The following is a 12218-nucleotide window of genomic DNA, read 5'->3' as shown; positions in this document are numbered from 1 at the left end:
ATTGGCAGCCTTCTGTTTGTGAGCGTCTACAGAAGATAACATACAGTGTTAACAGTCTCCACTTTTGTCCTGATTAAACAACTACTGTACTGCATCTTTCCAGCTCTCCAAATCATTTTTGAGCCAGTTTGTTGTATGGAAAATGATGAAGAATGATGTGCTAATCTAAAAAACGTTCATGAGTGGGAGTGAACATGACTTCTCTCAATGCTTACCACGTGTTTTTGACTCCCTACTCTATACTGGTAGTAGCGGTTGGTGTGGTAGGTTCTCAGGTTCTAGTGATGGCTTAAGATTTAGCCAACAAACTAATAACCATAATAATATTAATGAAATTTCATTTAACAAATACACAATGGCCTTGTCTGACCTAAGATATTTACTCTTTACTCACTAGCTACTGCAAGGAAACTGCTAAAACCAAACAATTCCCTCTGGGCATGAGGAATGAGGGCATGAGTGGCAAACGCTTGGTTGAAAAAAAACAAAAAAAAAACTGACAGCTAAATTATGCATCGTCACATATGGCAGGATAGCATCTTGATCTAACTGAGGTTGAAATGGTTAATGTTTGGCCTGGAGGGAGCCTGCATGACTGGATGTATGAGGACAATGTCAGTTTCTAAAGCAACAAATGGCAGTAATTTGGGCGCTCTTGTTCTTTCAGAAAACTTTGTTAGCTGTTGTATTTGAAAGATGACAGACATGGCCATAAGGATTAACCTTCCATCTATAGTCACAAGCACAACACATGTTGACAAATAATAAAAAATAACACAAAAATAAGCTTTGCTTCCAATACATATTACAAGTCCCAGATAGCATGTAGGTATTCATTCTATTTTCAATAACCTTAAGTTTGACCTCAAGTGCTGCTGCACTTCTAGCTGAGTAGCAACTATTCAAGATAAACCCAGGACAGTGGACTGATTGAACAGTCTATCTGAACTCAGCCATTGTTGGGTTCCACAACAATGGTCATGGCCCAGCTCTAAGGCCCTGCCTTATTCATGCACACAAAGGAAGTTTGTCACTGGGTTCTTGAAATATTAATGGGATTGAAATCTTCCGCTATTGCTCTCTCGCCATCTTTCTGTCGCTCTCATGGAGATAAAAGCAGCGTAGTTCTACATAGACTCACGTAGTCGTGCTATCAAATGACAGCCCAGCTGACCAGGCTATGGTGACAGCTCTCTTGCCTACCTGCTTCTCTTCCTGCTTCCACAGGTTGACTGACAGTCTTGCTGTTAGACAGGATCCATGTGACAATACACACATGCAAATAAGTAAAGTGAAACCTTAAATCTAATGTTCATCTAAAACAACCACCTGATGTTTTAGCTATAATGCTGTACACTGACTAATTAACAGTATGCTCCAAAAATGTTCTAGATTACATGTGGATACTTAAACAATGGTTAAAGAAGATTATTTCATGATTCAAACATGACTCTTGCATCTTCCAGTTCAAACTGTAAGTATAAAATATATTTTATTCACATGCAGAGGACAATCTCTGCAAACAGGAACAGCCCATGTCTCAGGAAATCTTTGCTATATTTGTGAAAGACATTCGGTTCAGCTTGTTCCTCTTCCTTTCGTGTGTGATAGTGTTATTAAAAAAAACAAAAACAAGAGTTGACATCTTGGCTGTGCAGTTAGGACAGTGGGACCTGGATGATACGTGCAGAGTCTAACTTCGCCAGCATCACATTAACACAGACAGTAAATCAGTTCTTACATCAGAGGGAAATGTAATCATCAGTATGATAGATGCATTGCTAAGAGTCATTTGTCACTCTTTAGCCAAAAGTCTTTACAGTTCACATCAAAATGATGGAGGACAATGACATTGCTCAGCAGCAGTAGGTACCCCAAAAATGTGAGAAAATGCCCAAATATGTTACCTTGACAACTGGATGACCACCGGATGATGCTTTGACTGCTCCACGGCTGCCTTCTGTCTCATAGTGCGCTCTGTGGTGGGCTTTTGGTTGCACCTCTATCTTCAGTTCACATTGGCCAAACTGGCTAGGTAGTGGCCAATCTAGAGGAGGCAGTGAGGAAGTCCTGGGGAGAAAATACCACAAGCATGCACACACAAACACACCCACACAAAAGAGAAGGAGCACATTAAGTCTGCTGTACACACAGTCTTAATTATTAAAAACATTTTAATGTATTCAGTGGAAATGTTTGTGGCTATAGTAATTATGACTACAAATATGAATAATCTGTCTATTTTAGGAATGCAAGAGCACAGAATCTTATCAGTGATGTAAAAAACATATTAGCAACAGTAACAATTTCCCCCAGAAACTCTGCTATGGTGCACACTCCTTCATAGTTTCCACATTTTATTATTCTAATCAGATCACAGTGTAAGTTCATGCAGGACAAAGTGTCTCTGCTCCGTGACTGAAGACAACAACAACCCAGCTTAAACCTGTCTGAAAGCATTTAAAAGCTAAAACAGTGGTTTTCCCCTCGCAATGTGTCAGACAGTATACCAGGTTTAAAATGGGGGCAGAACACGCAGTGTGCTTAGCCCCACCAGACAGTGAATCACTGGAATGTCCACATACATTAATTCTGTTCTTAAACATAACACTTGTAATAGGTCAAGTTAAGGCTTTGAGGGTGAATCATTTTCTATGGGGGACTTTTCATTGTGAGTCTTCTGTGTGGGTCAGTGATTGGGTGGCAGCATGAGACAGTAAGTAAATTAGTGTCTGTCACTCTGTGTGCATGCAGTACAAGTGTGTGTTTTATGTGTAGTGTGTGTGTAGTGCACCACAGGGGGTGGCATTGTGTGTTTTTCCTCGCTGCCTCTTTTTTTTTTTTTTTTTTTTTATCTGTGTAGGCCACAATCATATTTGAACAGCTGCACTCGAAAATAAAGCACTCAATGGCCTTCTCCACAGAGAAACTAGGTCTCTTCAACTGAGCGCGTTAGATCAGTTTGTCCCAAAAAACTTTTCATAAACACAGGCATCAACCATTAGCTGTTCTTAATATTATTTATGCAACTTATTAATTTATATTTAGTAAAATTAATCTTAGTCCTTATAAGTAATCTGGACATACTGCAAAATAAACCATCCAAATAAATTAGAAATCATGATTCACTTGAAGTCGGGTTAATTTTAAGTAGTCTTTAGATACATTTTTACTAAGTGCTTATTTCTGAGTGTACATTTGATTCTACTCTATTATATCTGAATTGTACCACTACTGTACTCATGTTTGGCCTATGTAGTACAAGCCACAATGTAAAACCTCCTTGACACACCTTGGCAGTGTACACAATTCATTATTCAGGATCCAGGTGGCCTACTGCAGCACAGCTGAGCTACTGTATATGTGTGTCATCCAGGTGTTTTGTCTGGCAGCAGTTACAAAGCAGTGTACGTAATCATACATTAAACTGTGTGTGTGTGTGTGTGTGTGTCTGTGTGTCAATGTAAACTCTCATTGCGCCCATGCATGTGTATGTGTGTCTGTAGGTTGGTGAGTCAGTGAATTGACTCTGTACTGTAGGCAGTTGCAAGTACTGTATGTGCTTTCCCTGAGCTAAAAGGCTGACACTCTCTGCTTCATCTCTACCACAGCGGTGACCACTGTAGGCTCTTTGTGCACCCTGTCACATGGTGGCATAAGCTGTTATTTGTACCACTACTATACTTATGTTTGCCCAAGTCAGTACAGGGTCCTATCAACCTGGCTACAATCAGAGTCTAAATGAAATGACAGATCTTTGACAATACAAATACATTTTTAGGGAAAGTTTTTCAAGTTTTTGCCAGTATGGCTGACTCTCTTAACTGTTCCTTTTCCAAATTTCTGTCAAGTGCTGGCTATGTGCAGACCAACCTGATGAGACTGAACAAAAGACATATAAGTCAGGCTTTCAGTGGAGCCTTTTTCAAGCCAAGTGCCCAACAGTCTGGCACTAAATCCAACTCCAACAACTGTATTTTGGAATGAAAAGTCAGACGTTGACATTTTGAGCAGAGAAAAGCAGGCTTGTGGTTAGAAATCGAACTAAGCTAAAGTCGAGAGATTCTCCTACCACATATGACATGGAAGTGTCGCCTTCAACCACTAAATGTTGTAACGTGTTACATATACACTACTTAGACAAGCTGAGGACTCCTTTTCTTCTTCTGCACTTCTGTTTGGTTATGTATGTGCTCAGTGCCATAATAAATGTACAGTTTCCTATATGCTATAGCAATGTTTACCACTCCCAAAGATCAATTTAACTCAAGTTATGATTTTACTCCATATTATCTAACATGTTAACACAGCGTAAAAGAGGCATTTAACCTTTATATTTTCCTCCCAGCAGCCATGACATAACCACCCAGGAAGTGTGGGTTTGCATGGCTGCTACGGTAACAGGAGTAGAGGAAGACACAGGAAATATGAGCTTTGTGACGGAGCAGAGCCGAGCAGAGTGGTGACTTGTTTGCTGACAAAGCATAACCTTTCTCATATGTCTAAGCTATAGCATAGGAGCTCCCAGACTAATCACATTCACACAGCCTACTTTTCTCTTCAGTCTCCTTTTGTCTCTGTCAATGAACTGCTGAATTAATGTCTGTACAACCTCAATAATACCATGAGTAGCTCTGCTGCTTCACCAAACTACATTTCTCACCTCTTTTTAATTTAGCAAAGCCCTAATAGCTACGTTATGTTTTTATTCACTAATGAATCATTGGTTACTTTTATTTTTTTGCTAACAAATATTTATTGAGTGGAGCTGTGGTTATTGTGTTAGCCGAAGATTAACACTGGCCTTTTGTTTTGACTTTTGGCAGCCAACTCATAAGTGTTCCATTATTATCTAATTGTAGACAGCTCAGGGAGCAGGGCATGAGCAGACTCTGTCAAAACAACTGTCTGAAAACCCCACCCATTCCACCTGTGCTATTAGTTCAACAATATATGCATGTGCACAAGCAACATGAAAACCTCCTCCTATCTCATGGCAGACAAGAGCCTGTGCCACCTGCTCCTCTACTGTCGAAGAGAAAATATATCTATCCCAAAGCTCACGTCTTAAATTGGAAATTAGCTGTGGTCGTCTCAGGAAACATCACTTACAGGGGCAAAGATGCAAAGAACAACCATCATAAAGCTAACCCTGTTAACCCAAGCATTGCTTTGTGTGTGTGTGTGTGTGTGTGTGTGTGTGTGTGTGTGGTGGCCCCATTGGTGTGCCCTGCGTCGATTTGCAGTGTTTGGCACCAGTGCACACAAACAAGGCCGTGACTTCACATGCTGCACACACTGAAGAACAGACAGCAGATGTTTTTTCTAGAAAAAAAAGAGAAAACTTTCTCTCCTTTATGATTTTGTGATGGCACCCAACACTCTTTAATATGCATGTGTCCTTGTGATTGCCTCCATACAGTAATAAACTTGTATTACTTGGTGTTAACTAATCCCGATTAAAATTGCTGATACAAAGGTCAAAGTTCCTTGATTACTGTGCACCGATCTCAAGAGTTCCATCAGCATTGTTCCAAGTACTATTCTAAACTAATTTACTACACTGCAATTTTAACACTTCTGGATGAAAAAGTGTTTTCAGTCTTTGTGACAGATCACACGACTCCATAAAAACATTTACCATTGTGAATCGTTTAGTCTTAAATTACTGATTGTTTTAAGAGTGACAATGTGCTGTCCCGTCAAGAGGTAACTGAATTAATAATTCACAAATATACTGATAGAGGTTGTTATTGCCACATCACCATCTGCTTTCGGCTCCAAGTGATAAACTCTTTAAAGTTAGTTAATTTGTATTCCTCAGTAATATTGACGTAATGATCTTTATTGAGCCTTCCTCAAATACAAAAAATAGAATAAAAGTTATTTCAACCATCTGAGAAATTAATTGATTACATTTGAAAAAATAAACACATTTGGAGAAATCGTCTGTGACTGTGAGTTTTCTACATCTGCGTGAATCATTCGCTTTAACTGGATTACATGACTTTGTGAGATACAGCATAATACAAAAAAAATGTCATTAGTACACCTCTACACCAGCACATTTACCTGAATATAGGTGTATGGCCGGGCTTGGGTTTATTCCATGAGAAGTGGGAGGGTACTGAGAGGAACTGTTCGCCAGGCCCATCCTTCTTCAGGCTATGCAGGGTCTCATCTGAAGGGGAGTCTAAATTAGGAGACATATTTCCTTGGTCATCCAGCCCCAGCTCCCCTTTCCCAGTCTGTATAGCTGTTCTGTCCTGTGAGGTCTTCCTCGTCTTAGATGGGATGTCTGCCTCAGATGGGCAGCACTGAAAAGGGGACATGCCTATAGATGGACTGCCAGCCCAGGTGTCTTCCGTCACACTGCCCCTAGGTGACGGTCCTGGCGTGGGTGCGGGTGAGTGATGTGGAGACAACGAGCCAGGATAACAGATGTCGGCACTAGAGTGGCGCCTTTTCCCACAGGGTGAGGTGGGGCGTGAGGAGGGCCTGGAAGGTGGCCGTGGGCTGAGCCAATTCTCATCAGTTACACTGGTGCGTGGAGAATGGCAGGGGGACTGTCGTGGAGACAGGTTGATGGAGTGGGAGTGGTGCACGAAGGTGGGGTGGTGTTGAGGCCAGTGAGGCTGCTCCTCCAGAACTCCACCACCAGTTTGAGGGGAGGCGCAGCCTGGGGATGTAAGTGGGGACCCCAGGGTGAAACGCGCAGCTGCTTCATTTAGCTCTGAGTCAACATCATCATAGACATGTGAGAATGATTCACAAGAGGAGGCATCAGAGAACCAGCTCCTAGAGGAGAGGCTGCTGCACGGGCTAGGGCTGAGCGAAGAGTCCCGGTATGAGTGGTCCAGTGGCAAATACAGGTGGTCTCTGGACAGAGGTCTGTCACCATGGTAGTCCCCATCTGGGCCATTGGCCCTCATATCCTCCTCACTGGCATCCATCTCTTGCTGGCAGCTAGGGGAGATAGATGTGATTTGGATACTGGGACACTCAAAGGCCTTGGGCGCCTCCACAGGAGCAGAGGGCAGCAGAGGGGAGGTGCCATACTTGGAGTCTTGTACCTCATAGCTTGGATGCTCAGATCCTGGTTTGTGTGACTGAAACCGCGGAGAAGTGCTGATGATCTGAGAGTGAGACTGCATGCCATGACGAGGCAGGCCAATAGACTGGTGGTTAGTGACCATAGACTGGGGCTGGCCCACATTCAGAATGTAGAACGATGTGTTGTCATCAGGGTCCAGATCTAGGTGAAGAAAAAGAAGATAATGATTTGCAGTTTGGAGAAATGTTTCTCTTTTCAATTGTTATTTTTTCCCTAATCTTCTGTTAGATTTTACTAAGTGAATAAATAAGTAAACTCTATTAAATAAAACATTTATATCAACTGTAAGAAGACTCAAGAAGTTTGTGTTAAAAAATGTATACACAAGGAGTTGCTTTGGGCAAAGTTAAGTCACATCTATGAGATCAGCAGTGAATAAGAAGTGGAGTGGCACATATAAGGTTGTGTTTATGCAGTTCAAGCATATAATCAACACATCCAACATTTGCATCTAACCCACACCTTTATCATGCTCATTATGGCCAAACAGTCAATAAGTATAGCAGACAGGAACAGATAGTGAGAAACAAATAATGACATTATTTTCATATTATCTTTTTGGTTCCTCAACCCAACAGATTCAAAATAAAACACTTATTATAATGTCAAACTGCCAACCCAAATATGCATCCCTATTTAGGGGAAAAAAAAGGCAAAAAAGAACTGTGAACGATCCACCTGCTGATAAGGAGCATGTATTCATCCTGTCACAGCCAGGTTTTCATACAACCAGCACCACGCTCAAGCCTCTGGTTGGTAAAATTGCATAAAATTATTTGGTGTGATGTGTTCTGTGTGTGGTTGCGTTCTGAGTTTGCATTTGCGACTGAGCCGAGTTTCAGGAAATTAGAGGCCAGAGTGTTGCTGGGTAGCAGGCAGTCATACAGCCATTAATCCAAGAGGGATAACCGATGATCAGCACTACTCAGGAAACAAATTCACACAACGGTGCGTGCTGTCGGCTGTCATCACAGCTAGCGCCGGCAGGCTATTTATACCAAAGGTCATCCGGCACAGGCAGCATGTACACACACAAACACACACCCACACATAAACAAACAGACAAGAGCCCATTGTCTGCATTGGCACTATTCTGTTAGAGGTTATTGATAAACTTCCACTGCATATGCTCTGTTGCTCCCATTGGGAATAGCCCACCCCCTGCCAGTGTTTCACATGTGAAAAGTTAATTTAATTTCACTGTCAATGTACATTCAACTTGGTTTTCATTTTCTACTTTCTCTACAGTATGACTCACCTAACCAAGAATATGTACACATATCATACAACCCAGCGTTAATGGCATGTGTCAAAGGTAAAACAAGGCAAACAGCATGTGACACAATCCTTGCTGTCATGTCATCTCTTTGGCTATTGGCGTTGAGGCTCGTCATGATGAAAAACTCAAAAATCAAATGGGTAATACCCTAGACAAGTGCAAAATTACCATAAATGCTAAAAGGCATTCATAAAACATCAAGTTCAGCTAAAACCACAACGTAGCCTGCACAGGATAAGGTTGTGAAATCATGACACAACACTTCCCCATATTCCTTAAATGACCCCCCAACACACACAACCACACTACAAATTAGAGGCTGGTAGATTTAAAACTGAATAGATGTTAACTGTATTATCACAAATCGAAAATCCTTGTTAAGCTGCCAAATCTAAATAAACAAGCTTTAACTTAAATTAGGTTCCCATATTTGTTTCCTCTTTTTTTTACCACATACCAGTGATATGATAGCTGTCATATCTGTCAGACATCAATGACTTGAAGAGTTGGGACTTAAAGTTTTTAAGTCTCAATAGTCTCAACATTTTTAAAGGAAAAGGCTTTTGGGAAGTGGCTGTGTATCTTCAGTAAGTTTCTGTCTTCACTTTCTATCCAACAGCAGCAACATAGGCAGTAGCAGCAAGCTCTTTATTTATAGCTGCTCGGCTTCACGCTGGCCCAGCCTGCTTGTCACAAGACCCAGCACTGGATTCTCTGACGACAGCATCTGACTGAATGACAGCGACCAAGAGAAGGACAATGGAGTCAAGAAAGAGGCGGTGAGGATTAGAAAAAGAAACGCGTCATTTTAGTGAATGACTGAACTGGGAAATAGAGTAACATGAAAAGACTAGAGGAAGAGAAAAGGAAAAAAGTAAATAAAAAAGAGGCCAGTGGTAAAAACAGACACACACCTTAAATGGCAAACTCCAAAGTATCATCCTTTTCCTTCACACTACACTTTATACCATACCATGTTCACAAAAAGCAGTGTGAAAGCAGAAATACTGTCTATAATTAATACTGACTCAGGTTTTCTCAGGGCTATTCCAGTTATCTGTGATAAGGATGACAATATACAAAAACTACAGTTGCTGTAAAAAACTAATTAAACTTTGTGCTACACAACATTATTTATTTCAGGTAGGGAAGCTGCAGTTACAGTACCAGTTTCGTGGAAGACTGTGTTTATTAGTATTTTAATTTCAAATAAATAATTGTAATAAATCTGTGTTGAATTACCAAGCTTCGAAATATTCCCTTGAATGGTTAAATACAGTTCAGCATCAATCTAAATTAGAAACTTCCAGACAGATGGACTAGAGATTTGCCCTCCTTCATTTCCTCCCATGTATGCTGAGCCACGTGTGATGGCTGCACACTCCATTCAGTTAATTACACAAACTCCTGTAAGGGCTTGCTCTCCCTCCACACTTCCCGTAGACACTGAGCTGCACCTAGTACGCTTAAAAATGTCAATGGTAGACTCAGTGCTTGCTAGTCTGTTGCTTTTTAGCATGTTGGATTGTTGATATTACACCTCTGTAATTCCTGCTGCCTGTGGTAGAGACTTTCAACTTATGATACTATTTATCACAAAAATGTATGTATGGTAGGTTTAATTAGGTAAACACAGATGGCCTACACTCTTTACTGTCCCTAAACACATCAAACACATAGTGGTGAGAGACTGCTAACACTATGATGGTTTGTGCTGACTGTAATGAGAAAATGCCCTCGTATTACTCACGTAAGGGTTGGTTACACCGTCACATAGGACAACAACAATGGAAATCTACAGTATGCACTACATGGTATACAGTATAGGCACCAGGGCTGGGTGGTAATACAGTATCCATAAAAGCTGGTACTCTTGCCAAGCTGTTGACAAAATACAAAGATCAGGCAGTGCGCGATACAGCACATTTTGGTACAACTGAAAATTTGAGAAAGATTGCACTGCTTTGCTTAGCATAAAGAGGCAGTTAGAGGCTCTAAATGACTGGAGAGGTAAACTCCATATTCAACAGTGGGTGATGGTCTACAGGTAGTGTGATCCGAGAAAAGACCAAAGAGGAGGGGAAAGCTGCAGAATGCAAACTTCAAACTAACTTTGGGCAGTCTCTTAGAACAAAAAACCGATGCGGAGGCAGCAAGTCGTACCATTGAACAATGAGCAAAGCTGACTGCCTATTGTACAGAACCAGTGATCCACAGAGATAAAGATCTCCTCACCAGCCTCACCTTGATGTTGACTGGAGGAGATGACCTGGGAGCTGCCATAGTTGGAGATTAATGTAAACACTATGGTCATTTTCTGCAATTATGTAGATGCACAGTTTCAGTCTTATTTTCAGCACATTTTAAAAATACTGTGATAATTCTGATAACTATGACAATTTGGTCACTATAATCATTACATTTTCATCTCTACCTTCAGGTTTACTATCAAAACAAACATTCAAGGATTTAGCCAGGAGAGGTCACCATTTTTGACTGATTTGAAACAATAGTTTCATTTTTATTCATTGCTTTGTTTCCTGCAATACACTAAACTACTTTCCCACTACAGCTTCCTTAAGGACAATCCATCTCTTAAAACTGCAACATTCACTTACAAACATGGCTAATTTTTTCTATGTAAAATAATGACTGAAAGCTTCGTTTGTTTTTCATTTAAGCTAAAGGGGCACATGTAAATGTACATTACATTGTACATTAAGCAGCAGTAATGCACAGAAGAGGGTCAGACAGGGGACGACCACGTTACCTGGCCCACAGCCCTCTCCTTGCCTTGAGATAACATTAGACTGCTACCTAAAACCCTTAAGTGCGGGGAAAGGGGTGGATAGTGGGAAACCCCCTCTGTCAGAGCCAAACAAGCCCCCCACCCCGTGACAGTAAAACACACCAGTCACCTTAGGAAAGGAGGTCAGAGAAGAGAGGAGAACAGAGGACAGGAGAAGAAGCAGTGGTACTATTGTTTGGCCTTGGTTGCCAAAACCCTGCACTGTTCCTGAAAGCCTAGTGCACACACATTCCTCAAGTGTCCATACATCAGCCAATCCAGTTAAATAAAGATCTCTAAGAGGCTTTGCTGTACCTAAGCTAATAATAGCTCCGCTTCACTGGGAGATGTTTCAGTGAAGCATGGACTGTTTGTGACACACCATAAAGACTGGTGTGTTCTCACGACAACCACATGGATCAGCTTGACCCACTGATGACGGTGGCATCCACTTTGGCTCTTTGACACAAAGCTCAACAGGCCTCTGGCTGACACTGCCTAGGGATTCTCACTTGGGGAATAATCCATAGAGATTTCGTTCCTCCCTCCTCCTACTCCCACTCCACACAGAGTGTGTCAGGGTCCTGTGACCGGCAGTGACACACCGGCCCATATTCTGAGAAAGCCCAGTTTACTACGGAGGGAAGGAAGGATTTGTCTGTCCCAGAGAGGAAGACAAGATTATTGCTGTTGCATGTTCCTACTAGCGCAACCACAATCTTTCTGTCTATACCTGTCTTTGTGTATGAGCATGTGTAAGGGTATAAAAGTGTGGGTGGTATATGAACGTACGTATGTTTCTGTGTGCCTGTGGTTGTGCGTCTGTGCCTTCCTGTGTCTTTGTTTGTGCGAGTGTGTTTGTGCACACATCACATATTAGTGTCTTGGGTTACCCACTAGCCCCAACACCATGTGCTGCTGAAACTAGAGGGTAACCCAAGCCAGGGTTCCCTTTGTGGTGGGCAAGCAGGTTGATTAGAACAGGCTCTGCTTACATCCCCTGTATAGAAGGCTTGGTTTTCAGCCCAGTCTCCTCT

At 41.6% G+C, this 12218-nt stretch overlaps 1 protein-coding gene across 1 annotated transcript in view; it reads right to left on the bottom strand.

Annotated features, from left to right (window-relative positions):
- The window catches only part of nfatc3a (nuclear factor of activated T cells 3a), a 57519-nt gene that overhangs the window by 31165 nt on the left and 14136 nt on the right, over positions 1-12218 (bottom strand). The window contains exons 2-3 of the mRNA XM_026379157.1: positions 6073-7255; positions 1908-2070 (exon numbers count right to left, since the gene is read on the bottom strand). Coding sequence (XP_026234942.1) covers positions 1908-2070; positions 6073-7255 — 1346 coding nt within the window. The remainder of the gene's footprint in view (positions 1-1907; positions 2071-6072; positions 7256-12218) is intronic.

Source organism: Anabas testudineus, chromosome 3 (genome assembly GCF_900324465.2).
Source record: "Anabas testudineus chromosome 3, fAnaTes1.2, whole genome shotgun sequence".
Classification (NCBI taxonomy): domain Eukaryota; kingdom Metazoa; phylum Chordata; class Actinopteri; order Anabantiformes; family Anabantidae; genus Anabas; species Anabas testudineus.
The sequence above is the reverse complement of the archived record's forward strand: the minus strand, read 5'-3'. Positions and strand labels throughout refer to the sequence as shown.